This window comes from Aethalodelphis obliquidens, unplaced genomic scaffold (genome assembly GCF_003676395.1).
Source record: "Aethalodelphis obliquidens isolate GAN/ISIS:26980383/991018 unplaced genomic scaffold, ASM367639v1 scaffold116, whole genome shotgun sequence".
In the NCBI taxonomy this organism is placed as follows: domain Eukaryota; kingdom Metazoa; phylum Chordata; class Mammalia; order Artiodactyla; family Delphinidae; genus Aethalodelphis; species Aethalodelphis obliquidens.
In genome coordinates this window covers 748,517-764,667 of record NW_020838060.1, presented here as the reverse complement: position 1 = coordinate 764,667, position 16,151 = coordinate 748,517, and the positions used below count along the sequence as shown (strand labels likewise).

Below are 16,151 nucleotides of genomic sequence, written 5' to 3'. Positions count from 1 at the left end.
TTAAACTTTAATTTTTACTACATCCCTTCAATTGGTACTTGTTAAACATTCCAACTATCATCTTTATATTCTCTGAGGCATTTAATTGGCACTCATGGAATGAGATTTCCAGTTTGTAGTCCAAAGAGCCTTTGAAAGGCTAAGATGCTCTCCACCATAAAACAACTCAAAACAAGGGAGTTTTAGGGATTTGGGGTTTGGTAAATCTGGCTGAGACCAAGAGAATTTAAAGTAGACTCTTAGAGTTAGTTGGAACCTTGAAGATCATCTAGTTCTAATTCCTCCTGAATTAATCTTTTCCAGAGCATCCCTGACAAGTGATCATTTAGTTTTTTCTTGAATAACTCCAGTGTCTTAGAATTTACTACTATCTTCACCCTCATTAAAACTCTTCGAGGGACTTCCCTGGTGGTCCAGTGGCTAAGGCTCCGCGCTTCCAATGCAGGGGCCCGAGGTTCCATCCTTGGTCAGGGAACTAGATCCCACATGCCACAACAAAGATCCCACATGCCGCAACTAAGACCCAGCACAGGCAAATAATTTAAAAAAATAAAAGAAAACATCAATCAACCCTCATTATAAAAAACAAAACAGGGACTTCCCTGGTGGCGCAGTGGTTAAGAATCTGCCTGCCAATGCAGGGGACACGAGTTCGAGCCCCGGTCCGGGAAGATCCCACATGCTGTGGAGCATCTAAGCCCGTGCGCCACAACTACTGAGCCTGCGCTCCACAACTACTGAAGCCCGCACGCTCTAGGGCCCGTGTGCTGCAACTACTGAGGCCCGTGCGCCTAGAGTCCATGCTCTGCAACAAGAGAAGTCATCGCAATGAGACGCCCATGCACTGCAACGAAGAGTAGCCCCCACTAGAAAGCAGCAGCAACTAGAGAAAGCCCCACCCTGGCAAAAAAAAAAAAACACTCTTCATTTGAGGACCACTTCTCTCTACATCTCATTTCACTAGTCTAAACATTCTCCCTTCCTTCAGTTATTGCTCCTCGACATGGTATGGACTCCTGGCATCTCCCTGACTATTTTCTAGATGAGCTCAAATTGTGTCAATGTACCTCTCTAAGTCTGGTCCAGATGTGACCTGAATCAAGTAGAAATAAATCATCACCTCCTGGTTGTAGACTTGGACTGTGAGAGAGCCTCAGGTCCCCTTAGATTTTCTTCAGTACTAACCCTATCACACTATTGACTCATTAAAACTAACTAAAACCTAGAGACGTAATTTTGGGGATGAGATAAGATTGTTTTGATTTATTTTGATTTTATAAATAATATATGAATATAATTCCTTTATAAAACTTGTAAATAATAGAGATTAAAATCTTCATTCAAAAAAACTACAGACAAAGGCAAAGTCTTCCTTGATCATTACCCCAAATCCTGGTCCTCTAGTTATGTATCCTTCCAGACTTTTTTCTATGTATTTACATGGATATACAGTTACATGTAGAAATACGTAGTTGTACAGGATTTTAAAAACATAAATGGTATCAGATGGTTTGTGTTATTCTACGTCTTCTTTTTTCACTTAACATGATTCAGAGACCTTTTCATATCTGCACATATAAAGCTATCTCACTCTTTGTAGCTGCTATAGTAAGGATCCCATAGTATGACTGTATCACAGTTTATCTAACCATTCTGTTGTTGGACATATAGATTGTTTCCAGTTTTTTGCTATTACAATGTTTCACAGAAAATTGAATTGAACAATTGCAGGCTCCACTGTCGGAGTTCACAGAGGAGAAGTCTGAGTTACATATCCCAGGCCAAGAGGAGAAAAATTAAAATTGAGTAGTAAACCAAGTTTACTACCCCTTTCATGGCTAGTCCCCTCATTGTTGTTCCTTTTTTTTTTTTTCTTTCTTTCTTTCAAGAGCCTCTTGGCTAGTCTTGGCCCTTTGGTCTTACATGTAAGTTTTAGGATCAACTTATCAATTTCCTTATCTAGAACTGCATTTAGTCTATACATCATTTTGAAGGAGAACTGACATTTTTACAATTATGAGTCTTCCTATATGTGAATATGGTTTGTGTCTCTATTGGGTTTTGCTTAATGTATTTCAATAGAATTTTATAACATTCCCCATATATCTTTACACATAGTGGTAGAGACTGCTGGTTATGCTTCCTTTCTTCTATAGTAACAGAATCCTCAGTTTTTAGCTGGGCACACAGACACTCAGAATAAAGACTGTATTCTTAGAATAAAGACTCCCTTGCAGGTAGAAGACCATGTAACTAATTTCTAGCTCACAGGATATTAACAAAAAAAGGTATGCAACTTCAGGGAAGTGTCAATAAAGAAAGCTAGGGCTTCCCTGGTGGTGCAGTGGTTGAGAGTCCGCCTGCCGATGCAGGGGACACGGGTTCGTGCTCCCGGTTCGGGAAGATCCCACATGCCGCGGAGGGGCTGGGCCTGTGAGTCATGGCCGCTGAGCCTGCGCGTCTGGAGCCTGTGCTCCGCAACGTGAGAGGCCACAACAGTGAGAGGCCCGCGTACCGCAAAAAAAATAAAAATAAAGAAAGAAAGCTAGATACCCTTTGCCTTCCCTTTTCTATTGTATTTCCTGATGGTTGGAATGCAGCCGTAAAGCTAGCCGTCTTGGACCATGAGGTAGAACAGTATGTATGAGGATAGCAGAACAACACAACAGAAGGAAGTATGAGTTCCCGATCATTATGGAACCACTATGCCAACTCTGGGTTTGTCAGAAAGGAATAAGAATGAATATTGGATAAGGCAACTAGCAATGTCTGTCACACCTTATGAAAGGCTACTGAACCCTAGTTTTATGCTAGTGTTACCTGTGGAGACTAGGGCCCGAAATTATCATCTTATAGGCAAAGATGATAGATTACAGTGTTGTGATGACAAGGTAGGAAGATACTGATACTGAAGGCACAGTATGAAAGAGTATGGTATTCAGTAAGAAGTGTAAGAAATGTCCAACTAAGCAAGAAGTTCAATTAATGATTTTGACATAAAAACATGAGATCAACTTTTTAGTGTGTGATCAAGAATAATCTTTAGAAATTATTTATGGTCACAGGGAGGAATGTTTGGGAAAAAATTATGTACATTTTAGAAATAAGGCAAAAAGATGACTACATGATCTTTTAATATCATGTTAGAGCATTTTCAAATAAGTCCACCTGAGGGTTACTAGATTACCTTGGTGAATGTGATTTTATTTGATTAGCACCCAGGACTTTTACAACCCTCAAAAATTAGAGGATAATGTGATTGAGTATGGTATGAAGAAGCCTTAGAAATAGTTTATAAGCAAAAGATTAGCCTCAATTTAGAGAAAGAGAACAAGGTGCTCCAGTAGTTCTGGAAATTTCTATCAGTCGAGTAGAGAGTCTCCCCAAACTTGGGTTACATATAGGGCCTCAAAACAAAACAAAAGAAAAACAAAAACGCTGCTTTATTAGGCTGAGGAATAAAAGGGTTGAGTAATTAAGAGAGACAGTAAGGATAAGAGCAAGAGATTTTTTTTTAAGATTTTTAAATATTTATTTTATTTATTATCATTTATTTTTGGCTGCATTGGGTCTTCGTTGCCAGGCGTGGTCTTTCTCTAGCTGCAGTGAGCAGGGGCTACTCTTCGTTGCAGTGCACAGGCTTCTCATTGCAGTGGCTTCTCTTATTGCAGAGCACAGGCTGTAAGCGCGTGGGCTTCACTAGTTGTGGCACATGGGCTCAGTAGTTGTGGCTCGCAGGCTTAGTTGCTCCACGGCATGTGGGATCTTCCGGGACCAGGGCTCGAACCCGTGTGCCCTGCATTGGCAAGCAGATTCTTAACCACTGCACCACCAGGGAAGCCCAAGAGCAAGAGATTTTTAATTAGGAGGGAAGGCAACATGAGATATTAAGTATGCCCAATTTCAGGCCCCAAAGAGTGGAGAACAAGACTATTAGAGTGGACTTCCCTGGTTGTCCAGTGGTTAAGACTCCGTGCTTCCACTGCAGGGGGCAGGTTTGATCCCTGATCGGAGAACTAAGATCTCACATGCCGGGACTTCCCTGGTGGCACAGTGGTTAAGAATCCGCCTGCCAATGCAGGGGACACAGGTTGGATCCCTGGTCCCAGAAGATCCCACATGCCACAGAGCAACTAAGCCCGTGCTCCACAACAAGAGAAGCCACTGCAATGAGAAGCCCGCGCACTGCAACAAAGAGTAGCCCCCCACTTGCCACAGTTAGAGAGAGCCCATGTGCAGCAACGAAGACCCAACGCAGCCAAAAATACATACATAAATAAATAAATAATCGATTCCACATACCTCATGGTGCGGCAAAAAAAAAAAAAGACTATTGCAGTACATCTTAGATCCTATATTAAGACCTTTTCTTTGTCTATTTTGAAAGAAATTATGTAAATGAATTCTCTGAAACAAAGGCACATTTTAAGGAGGAAATGTGCTCACAATTTGGGGACATTTCAAAGGATTCATGCCTACAAAAAAGAATGACATAATCAAGATGTCAACAATGCTTTTCTTTTCCGGTTCAGGATTGTGGCCAATATAGTTATCCTAAGAACAAGAGCCATTCTTGATATGCAGTGTGTACAAATAAAGAGGCTCCTGTGACTCTGAATAATGTTACGGATCAGAAGACCTTCTAAGTGAAGTAAAATTTGCTGAGGACAGGACCTCCCAGACATCCTGGAAACATGCTGACTCCTTGCCTCTAAGCTGCATATATCCTTTCCCCCACTGGTAAGAGTAGTGGCTTTCTAGGGCAGTCCATCGTAGTCTAGAAGGTGGTCTACCTGTTGATCGTGTATAATATGGATGCCTGTTTTATGATAATGTCACACTTTGTTCTTTCATCCTCTTAGTCATCAAGCCCTGTAGACTCTGCCTCCACAGTGTCATGTTATTTTTTCCATTTCCACTACCACCACCTGAGTTCAGGTCACCAATTCTTTTTTTAAAAATATTTATTTATTTGGTTGCACCAGATCTTAGTTGCAGCAGGCGGGTTCCTTAGTTGTGGCATGCTAACTCTTAGTTGCGGCATGCATGTGGGATCTAGTTCCCTGACCAGGGATGAACCCAGGCCCCCTGCATTGGGAGTGGAGTCTTATCCACTGCGCCACCAGGGAAGTCCCTAATTCTTGCCTATCACATTGCAGTAGCCTCCTAATTTATTTACTTCCAATCCTTTCTCTCTCAATCCATTCTAAAACAATTAGAGTAATGAACCTAAATTAGAGCATATATCATGGTACTCTAGTTCTTAGAGGTTCCCAACTGCCTAGAAAAGTTCTAAGCTCTTCAACTGGCTTTCAAAGCCCTCAATAATATGACCCCATCCCGCTTTTCTAGCTTTTGTATAGCCCATATTAGTAAACATTCAGATTTATCCATTCAACAATGGAGTGTTTGCCATGGGTCAGGCATAGCTAGGGTTACAAAGGGAAACACGATAAGTGTCCTCATCAAGTGGACAGCCAGTGGAAAAGAATAAAACTGAAGAGAAGCCCACGTGGAAGAAGGAAAACCAGGAGAGTATTGTTCCCTAAAAGGCACATGAAGAAAGTGTTTCAAGAAGGGAATGATTAAATACATGTTAAATACTGCTGAGAGGTCAAGTAAAATGAGGACTGCAAATTAACCACTGGAGTTTAGTCATGTGGAGGTCATTGCTAACACTGACAAGAATGGTTTCAGTGGAGTGGGGGGAATGAAAGCTTGATTGGGGTGGGTTCAAGAGAGAAGAGAAAGTAAGGAGGCTGAAGATTTTTGCTACAAAGGGGAACATCAAGAATTTAGGTTCTAGGGACTTTCCTGGAGGTCCAGGGGTTAAGAATCTGCGCTTCCACTGCAGGGGGCACAGGTTCGATCCCTGGTTGGGGAACTAAGGTCCCGCATGCCGTGCAGTGCGGCCAGAAAGAAAAAAAGAATTTAGGTTCTACGGAAGGCTTTCTAAAGATGTGAGAGAGAATATCAAGTTTGTATGCTGATTGATGAAATGATTCCATAGGGAGAGAGAAAGTGATGATGCAAGGGATAACTGCAAGTACTTGAGTAGGCAAAGAAGATGGGATCCAGTGCACAAGAGGTTGATCTGAGATAGCAGAGAAGGTTCAATCATTTTAACTGCAGGAATAGCAGAAAGGATGGAAACAGAAGGAGTAAATTAGTAGATTTGGTGGTGAGAAATGAAGTTTTTCTCTTCTGATTGCTTCCATTTTCTCAGTGAAGTAAGTTAACAGCTGAGAGTGAGGAAGGGAGGAGGGAATTATGGAGGCTTAAGGATAGAAGAGATGATGTGCACTAGTCACCTTGGATCACAGGAGAGTTAGTTGATTAAGGAAATGCAATAGGATTACTGAGCACTTGAGATTTCTGGCTATAATTAAGGTGAAACCTGCAATGCATTTCTTTTTTCAGCCTCTGAAGAAGAAAATGCTTTTGCATGCAAATTTGCTCAACCTCTCTCCCCTTGATAAAATCGCATTCTAGAAAGCAAAGCAGAAAAAGCTACCTCTTCCATAAAGTCTTCTTCCTCTAGCTCTCCTAGCCCAAAGTGAATTTTCCAACCTCTCAACTCCAATATTAAGTTGTTGATGCCTCCTATAGAGCATAAATTCCATCTCACATTATGGTTAGTTGCTGTGCAACACTGGAAGTTCCTTAAATAGAGAAACCATTTCTTATTCACTACAGCCACAAATGTTTCTCTCCATCCTCTCTGCCACATATAAATCTCCATGGTTCTAGGTCTTGCCCAAATACATAATTGTGTGGTATGGATGCCCTATTTCCTTACTAAATTGATATTTTCAGGAATAGGAACCTTGCTCACCTTTCCTGCTTATGTCCCTCAAATATTTTGCTCTTGAATTTTAGCTATTATTATTTTTACAGGTCTTTTAACAAAAAGAGGTTGCTTCAATTAATGTTAATTCATACATACGGTATATACCAGGATCCTTGTCCTCAAGGGGTTGACCGCTAGAGTCAAATGTCTCAGAAGAGGTGCTGACAGAGCAAGGCTTGTATGTAAATAGCACCAGAGGGTAGAGATGGGGAATGGGAGAAAGCAAACAGGGAGACAGGAATAAAATTTAGGTGGAGCAGAACAATTTCGTTTTTTCAACTTACATAAAATGATTCTATAGGGCAGTCCATGGAGCGTCCCCATTTCCAAAGAGCTGAAGATGTGCAAAATAACTACAGGTCCCAAACAGTGCCCTCTTATTTATCCGTATTATCTAAGACTGTTGTTCCCCATCCGTGGCAGAATTTACTCATTCCCTTTCCTCAAAGTCTGAGAGACTAGATGGTTAAGACTTTGGTGTGGGAAAAAAACCTCTGGCACAAAAACAACAGCAGGGGCTCGCAAATCAGGGTTCAGGGAAGCCCAGAGAGATCCATTATTAGCAGGCCCAGGTGAGCGCGCGGCAAGAGAGCGTACCCACCAGCCCAAGCGCCTGAGCCGCCGTTACGTAACCGGCCGCGAGAGGTTCCGGAGAGCCGGAAGCCCCGCCCTGCCCCAGGCCCCGCCCTGCCCCAGGCCCCGCCCCTGCCCTAACCCGCTGGTTAGGTGTCGTGCGCAACCCTCCGGAAGATTCCGCCCTTTTCACCATCTAAGGATATGATTTTTTTTAAGAGTTGCTGACGCCATTGCGTAGGACTGGGCCCTAAAACCGTGATCTAGGAGCGCCTCTCTCAGTCGTTACTTCCGCTCTTCAAGATAGCTGCAGGGGTCTCCCCCATTTTTCTCAGTAGGCGGCGGCGGCGGTTTGAGATGTTCGGCCTCAAGAGAAACGCAGTGATCGGACTCAACCTCTACTGTGGGGGGGCCGGATTGGGACCGGATAGCGGCAGCGGCGCCTCCGCTCCGGGAAGGCGGCTTTTGGCTGCAGGAAAGGAGGCCACGGCCGGGCGAGAGGTAGGGGGAGGGGAAGCCGGCGAGGTGATTGGCGGAAGCGCTGGCCCGAGCCCCCCGGCCACTCTCGCGCCCGACGCCCGGAGGGTCGCGCGGCCCTCGCCCATTGGCGCCGAGGGCCCCGACGTCACCGCGACCCGCGCCAGGCTGCTGTTCTTCGCGCCCACCCGCCGCGCCTCGCCGCCCGAAGAGATGGAATCCTCGGTCTCCGACGCCATCATGTCGCCCGAAGAGGAGCTGGACGGGTGCGAGCCGGAGCCTCTAGGGAAGCGGCCGTCCGTCCTGCCTTTGCTGGAATTGGTCGGCGAGGCCAGTAACAGCCCGGGCAAGGACGGCTCACTCCCCTCGACGCCGCCCCCAGCAGAGGAGGAGGAGGACGAGTTGTACCGGCAGTCCCTGGAGATTATCTCTCGATACCTGCGGGAGCAGGCAACCGGCACCAAGGACGCGAAGCCACTGGGCGGGTCTGGGGCCGCCAGCCGGAAAGCGTTAGAGACCCTGCGACGGGTCGGGGACGGTGTGCAACGGAACCACGAGACGGCCTTCCAAGGTAAGGGGGTTATTCGCGAAGGCCGCGCTGCCTTTTTTCAGCTCTCTGGACTCACCCACCTTTGGTGGGTGGAAACCGAAACGAGTCAGTGTTGAAACGACTCTCATCCTATTTCTGAAACCAGAATATTCTGGCCGTGAGTCATTGTTTCCACCCACTTGATTCTTTCGGAAATGGCAGCTCTGCTCAAAGCCCGGAAAGGGTGGGATGTCAATTTTCAAGTGGGATCAGCCTGAGTTCTATAGAGCCCGAATAGCGATTTCCCCCGCCGTGGGTGGGCAGGCGAATCGTGCCCTGGTTTAGACAAAGAGGCCGTGAGAACCTGCATGCTTTTCTTCCTCTCAGGCATGCTTCGGAAACTGGACATCAAAAACGAAGACGATGTCAAATCTTTGTCTCGAGTGATGGTCCATGTTTTCAGTGACGGAGTAACAAACTGGGGCAGGATTGTGACTCTCATTTCTTTTGGTGCCTTTGTGGCCAAACACTTGAAGAGTATAAACCAAGAAAGCTGCATCGAACCATTAGCAGAAAGCATCACAGATGTTCTCGTAAGGACAAAACGAGACTGGCTAGTCAAACAAAGAGGCTGGGTAAGTTTGCTTTAAGGTTGAGGAGGGGACTTGGAGTGGAAATGAAATGGAGGATTTTATAGAGAAAGAGGGGATAGCTGAAGGTTTTTAAGATACACAACTTGGTTTTCAAGGCTCTGACTTTGGACCTCTGGTTGCTTGATGTTGATTTAAGTAGTTGGTCCTTAGAGATGGTATGACTGTCTTGAATTGTTGTATCAAAAATCCTGGGTTTGGGGCTTCCCTGGTGGCGCAATGGTTGAGAGTCCGCCTGCCGATGCAGGGGCCGCGGGTTCGTGCCCCGGTCCGGGAAGATCCACATGCCACGGAGCGGCTGGGCCCGTGAGCCATGGCCGCTGAGCCTGCGCGTCCGGAGCCTGTGCTGCGCAACGGGAGAGGCCACAACAGTGAGAGGCCCGCGTGCTGCCAAAAAAAAAAAAAAAAAAAAAAAATCTTGGTTTTCTGTAAGCTGTTTTACTGGTTAAGAAATAAGAATCACCTGGGCGTGATAGCAAATACATTTTTGAGCGTGCCCCACCTCCCTTTTAATTGCATAATGTGTCTCCTTTGCTGTCTGGGGGTAAATAATAATTGGTTCGTCATTGCGTTTGTCGGGGGGGGGGAACCTTAGATATTTTAATTCATCTTTTCTTTGTAAATAGTGTTTTTAAGCCAGTGGAAGCCCATACTTGAAACTGTGCTTTTTGTTTGTTTTCTAGGATGGGTTTGTGGACTTCTTCCATGTAGACGACCTAGAAGGCGGCATCAGAAATGTGCTGCTGGCTTTTGCAGGTGTTGCCGGAGTAGGAGCTGGTTTGGCGTATCTAATAAGATAGCCTTTTAAGTGCAATAATTGACTCTTAACCAACTCCAGCCACCAAAACCACATACGCTTGCTGTGAAATCAGATGTATTTATGAAGTTGGACTTCAAGCTGTGCAGGCCATAACCTCCAGGAGTTCTACTCCAGCAACGGAGAAAAGCAAGCGGCAGGAGGCTTATGGCTAACAGGAATAAATACATGGGAAAAGTAGTCCCTCTTGAAGAGTCACTGTCTGAAAGAAGCAGAATTCTGTTTCAGCAACAGGCAAACTTTGGGAGGCCACGGAGGAGGACTTTTAGATTTAGTGAAGACGGTAGGGTGGAGAGACTTTAATTACCTTGCCTAGAACAGGAAAGTGGCCAGTAGCCAGGCTAGTCATAGAGTTCATTAAATATGCCCACTGAATCCATTAACTTCTATAGTGTTAAAATAGAAGCACTAACAATGCCAGCGTCATGTGTAAAATGGATTTTAAGCTACAAGTAATAGAACCTATGACTAGAAGCCTCAACACTGTACAACAGAGTGTGAAGGGAAGCTTTATCCTCTATAATTAGCTTTCCTAGATGTGCTTCTTGAATAGAAAGTCCAATGCTCAGGATGTTTATACCTGTTCTACTTTGGCTTGGTTTGAGTGATTCCTAGTTTATTAGCCTAGTGTCATGGCCAAGAATACTTGACTTAAGGCTCAATTACAAATCTGGAATATTCTGTTTTTAAGACAAAAACTTGTAATCGTCTGTAAAAATTGTATATATTTTTACAGAACATCTGTTTGAAATGTAAAGGGAGAAAAGTCTGAAATTACATTAGTTTTTTCATACCCTTTTGAAATTTACAACTTCTGTAGTTAGGAACCTGTTTCTTATAGCTTTTTCTATTCTAAATTTTGTGCTAGTCAGTTCTAGATTGTATACAGAACCAACTGATGTAATTGTATGCAACCTGGTTGTAGTACAACAATTCTGATTCATAACTATGCAGGCTTTAATTTTCCTATCTGATTTTGGTAAGTATTTCTTCAATACCTGTTTGGGGGTTTTTTTGTTTTTTTTTTTAACCTGGGGCTGAGAAATTGAGGAATGGAAATTAATCCTTTCACTTTGTTACATGTGGGTTTTCAATAATTGAGTCAAGGTTTTAAGGATTTATTGGGGGGGCGGGGCACACAGGCTGATGACTTGGAAATAATGGGCTCTGATTGGGCAACTACTCATTTGAGTTCCTTCCATTTGTCTTAATTGGTGAAATTTTAACTGAGTTCATGAGCTCATCTTCAAAGCTTTTGCTGAAAGATTTTCAGCTGTTCCAAATGGGACTTATTAGGAGTATGTATAAAAAGAGCACATTGGGTGGATGAGAGACATTTGATCCCTTGTTAATAAATTGTACAATGATGGCTTGGAAAAGCAGGCTATAGTCTAACCATGGTGCTATTACTAGGCTTGCTTGTTAAACACAGGTCTAAGCCTAGTGAGTTAATAAAACGAATACTTATTTCATTTCTATTAATGATTCTCAAACTTTGTTTCAGATTTTTGCATTGGCATTTTGCTATGGACTTCAGACTTGATGTTTTATCAAACTTACTGTTTATTTCCTATCCTTCCTTGAAATATTTGCTGCTTGTTCGGCTCCCTCTACAGATATTTATAGTTCCTACAAATTTACCTTGCCATCCCTGAACTCTTACTAGCCCTTTTAGTTTTTGGCACTAGGAGCCTAAGTGACCGCCCAAGGAGTCCACAGACCTTCATCCTTCTTGAATTTTATCCTTAGGAGGTGGCAGTACAATGGGTGCTGACAGTAACAGTGACGAGGTGAGAAGAGTCCCTTTTCCTTGGACTAGTATCTTATTGGTTGTTGCTTAATCCTGTCTTTGGGGAGAAATTTTCAAAATCCCCTTAGGGATTTTCAGAGGAAGGGATATCTTAGGTGACTTTCTCTAGCTTCTTTTGCATTTGAATATGCTCACTTAAAATTATAGAAATTGATGGGCTCTGTTAAACCTCAGAGTTATATAAAAGCTACTAGTAAACTGGAGAAAACTTTTATAGTGGAACCAGGGTCATTTTGAAACCTTTAGCTTCTGAATGTGACCTTTAGTATGTGGACTCCAGACAAAAATAGGCATGAATAAAATGACTAAGAATGTAATTAGGGAACAATTGCCCTGCCCGCCCATCTCCAAGCCTTAAGGTCATCTAGCTAGAGCTATTTTTATCTGTGTATTTATCATTCTTGATCATAAACCACTTATTTATATCATGTCTATCTCTAAGGATCTAAAAGCACTTTATATAGTTAATTAATCTTAAGATCTAGTTAAGGTGACTAAAAAGGCCTGTCTCCCCATAGCCAGTTATGGAAATAAGCACAGAGCTGTAGCTTGATGGAGTTTAGGGGCCCCACTTCCCAATTTACTAGGTGTGACTGCTGAAATGTAGATGAGAATCTTCAGTTGCTATTTTGGGTCAGAGACTGTGAGGGCTTAGGGAGCCCAAGTGCTTCGGGGCAGGGTGGGTGATTCTGTAGGGAGAAGAGGCACATGTTTTAAGTGCTGACTAGCTGCATAGTTCAGGCAAATCTTCCAAAATAGAAAGAGAGGGGCTGCCTGGAAAGATGGCTCTCTCAGCAACTTCTGTCTGTCTGATGCTTCTCTCAGGGAAAACCCTGCAGTCCTCTAGTGTCGTCTATGTACATTCTGTTGGGGTGAACACCTTGGTTCTGGTTAAAACAGCTAATGCTGTTGACATCTGTGCCAGGAAGGGTTAGGACCAACTACAAACTAATGTGGGCTGTAAAATGTAGTGTGTTTCCCTAACTTCCTGTTTTTCCTGAGACGAAAATAATAAATCTTTTATTCAAATGCAAGGTGTGGTACGGGTGTTTTCTAATCCATGCCTGTTTTCCTTCCCCCTCTTAGGCAAGCATCTGAGGGAAGTTAGCTGAACAAACAGGTATAGGTGAATTAACCAGCAAAAGCCCCATAAAACTGATTTGCCTTAGAGCAAAGGTCAGTTCCATTCAGAATAACCCCTTCTTTCATTCAAATTAGAGCTGTTGGGCTTTTTTTAAAATATTTTTTTGGCCACGCCGCATGGCATGTGGGATCTTAGTTCCCTGACCAGGAATCAAACCTGCACCCCCTGCATTGGAAGCGCAGTCTTCACCACTGGACCAGCAGGGAAGTCCCGGGCTTTTAATTACATGTATTACTGTTGTACTTTGGAGTAGTTCAAAAGTACAGCAGTATATTTTAATACAAAAATCATAATCCCCATCCCCATTTCTTTTAGTCACCAAATGTTGGTATAACTTGGGGGTAAGAGGGTTCACTACAACAGTTATTGTATCTCCCTATCTCACTCAACCTTTTGAGGTGAGTAAAGGAGCTAGAAGAATTAACACCCAAAGTTAAGTTTCCATAAGGTTGTTGGTACTAATCTTTAAGTGCCTTTCCCCTTTCCTCCCAAAAAGGAGGTGAGAATAAGCAAGTCAATTTCAGAAGCCCTATCCTGTCTTTATTTTCAGCTACCTTGAAAGGGAGGGGAATCACCATGGAAATGTGCAAATATGAGGTTTGCATATTGGTTTTAAGCCCTGAGCACCAAATGCTAATCATGCAAACAGGATTCTGCGCTTTTCCCCCTTCAGGTTTTGTGCATTTCTGTTTGGCAGCCCCTCTTTTTCTGGAGCCTAACTACCAGAAGATGGCAGTTTTTTCTCATTACAAAGAAAGCTGTTTTGTACAAATGAACTCCCGAACAGGTGTGGAGGGAGAGTAGCACAGGACAGGAGCGCCCAAATCGTGGTCAGAGTCAAGTTCTGCTGTGCAAATACTATTGCTCCCATTGCTCTGTTGTGATGTGAAGCTATTTCTGTGGCAATATTCCTTAGTTTAACACCTTAAAAACTTGGGTCAAATGGTAACCAGTAACATGAGTCACTGAGGGAGTCAAAATAATCAACACTTCCCCCTCATTTGACACAACCAGACTTTTTCTTTCAGTTCCTGTTTTGCTACTTTAGTGCTAGCTCTTGCTTCAGACTGTTTCAGAACATTTTTCTTAAAGCAGTTGTGACAGCTGGAGGGTTTTACCAAAGTTAAAGTGAAATAATTTGTACAACTGGTGTGTAGCACGGCTCCAGCCAGATGCCCAGAGCACAGGCCATTAATTCCTGGAGTTCAAGATGATCAGCTGAGTCTGTCTTAATTTATCCTAGTTCTTTTTGGCCCCACTTTTTCAATGATTACAGAGCTTTGTCTTCTGGAACCCTCCCACACTCTTTAAAGGCTTCTCAGTTTCAAGATTTGAAAGCTTAACTCTGTCCCTCTTCTTTAGTTTCAAAGTTGTTACAGTGTTATCTTAGCTATGTGAAGCATGTGGAAAGTTGGGAGTTGGGAATCTGCCTGCAGGCGGATGTAACAGACCTCTCAGGGAATTCTGTGTTCTTTACTAATGATTCTTGTGAGGTTAAAAAAAAAAAAAAAAATAGGGCAGGCTTTTGTTCCCACGCTATACCTGGTCTTTCTTTTGCAGTTCCTTTCTTTACCTGCATAGAATAATAGTTCTTGACTGTTGGGAAATGTGTTTGGGCCAAGAATACTACTCTGGATTTTACCCCTTCCAAGTATCCATTTCCATGGCTTGTCTCTGCCGTTGGGTTTCTGTATTCTTACCCACTTTGCCTTCTCTCCTCTTCCCCTGTTCAGGGGTTACTTTAGTTTATTAAGAGTGTTTCAATACTTCAATGAACTGGGACATTTAATGAGCTCAAGGCAGCCAAATGTTTGTTGAGTTTCTTCATTTGTCCATTACCTGGCAGGGGACTGCTTACTATGCACCATGCACTTCTGGATGCTGGAGTTATGAAAAGACTAATTCTTACCCTCAACACAATCAAAAAAGACTAGGGTGGAGTGGGAGGTTGGGGTTAGCAGATGTAAGCTTTTATGTATAGAATGGAAAAAAACAACAACCAGGGAACACTCAAAGAAACATGACAACTAAATGCAGGGTGATCTTTGATTGGATCCTGGATGAAAAAAGCTATAAAGGACTTGGGAACAATTGGGAAAATTTTAATATGGGCAATATGTTAGTACTGTATCAATGTTAAATTTCTTGAGTGTGTTAATTATATTGTGGTTATATAAGAAAATGTCCTCGTTTTTAGGAAATACATCTGAAGAATTAATGCATAACAAATCCATGGAAAGAAAGCAATTGTAGCACAAAGTTAAAGCTCACAGTCTAATAGGAGTGATAACAGACAAAAATAATTAGGATACAGTACACAAAATACTATAATAAAGATATTATAGGACAAGGGGTGGGACAACTTCTGGAAGTAGAAGGTGGTCAAGAAGGCTTCAAAATAAACATTTGAGGTTGGACCTTAACATGAGTAGGAAACATGCACAAAAGCATGGAGCTGAGAAGGAACCTCTGGTGGGGGGTAGGAGAAGGGGGAGATGTGTAGATAATCTTTTTTCTTCTCATTTCATCTTCCCTCCCTGCCTTCCTTCCCCTTCACCATACATGGCCAGTGAAGGTAGTATCTCTTCAGTTTCTTCCATTTAGGGCCTTATATAAAAGTATTGGAAAACACTGGTAGGAAAAAAAAGATGTGTCTTTGGTCGTAGAAGTCTGAATTTGGTATAAATACAGCTGGGTGGACTGTTTATTTGGGAAGTAAAGAAGATAGACTGTATTGGCCGTTTCCTCTGTCTTGTTAAAGTGGTAGCCCTGAACACACACAACTTAAGGATCATAGCCATCACTGGATCCTGGTGTAGGAGCTGGCATTGGCAGACCTGCTTTGAATAAAGATGTCTTAAGAGCATCACCTAAGTTCGCTCACACATCTCACCAGCCATCTTCACCCACCCAAGTTCACATAGTCAGGGAAAGGAACCAGGTTTTTGAACATGGACCCGAGACTGCTATGCTCTCTGCAGAACAGAATTTAATAAAGAACAGCCCCCAAAAGTTATTTAACTGGACCCTAAGATACTGAATGATGGCTCCACTCTCCCTAATCCTGTTCCCGTGGGAGACTCAATTACAGCTATTCGCATCCTGGTTCAAAAAACTAGTTTGCTCTGACTGCCCAGACTTCCCCACAGGCTGCATTCTTGCCCATGAGCTCATTGTTTTGGCTTCTCTGCCTGTATAAGTCCACAGACAGGGCCCGAAGTCTCAGTCCCAGCCCCCTAGCTAGCTGGGGCTGCATTCCATTCAGAATTTCACCACCCCCACTTGGTCTCCCCTCCCCCCA

The 16,151-nt window shown here is 43.3% G+C and overlaps 1 protein-coding gene across 1 annotated transcript; it reads left to right on the top strand.

The window, feature by feature from the left end:
- The first annotated feature begins 7,702 nt into the window (after positions 1–7,702).
- Positions 7,703–13,421, top strand: MCL1 (MCL1 apoptosis regulator, BCL2 family member). Its single transcript, XM_027097726.1, has 3 exons — positions 7,703–8,471; positions 8,817–9,064; positions 9,763–13,421. Exons 1-3 carry the CDS (start codon positions 7,781–7,783, stop codon positions 9,877–9,879), a joined length of 1,056 nt encoding a protein of 351 aa, XP_026953527.1. The 5' UTR covers positions 7,703–7,780; the 3' UTR covers positions 9,880–13,421.
- Positions 13,422–16,151: the final 2,730 nt, after the last annotated feature.

Bases quoted from the DNA above. Each gene is read 5' to 3' on its own strand.
- MCL1 (XM_027097726.1), top strand. From the start codon at position 7,781: ATGTTCGGCCTCAAGAGAAACGCAGTGATCGGACTCAACCTCTACTGT. The intron at 8,472-8,816 runs GTAAGGGGGTTA...TCTTCCTCTCAG, and splicing joins CCACGAGACGGCCTTCCAAG to GCATGCTTCGGAAACTGGAC. The intron at 9,065-9,762 runs GTAAGTTTGCTT...TTTGTTTTCTAG, and splicing joins TAGTCAAACAAAGAGGCTGG to GATGGGTTTGTGGACTTCTT.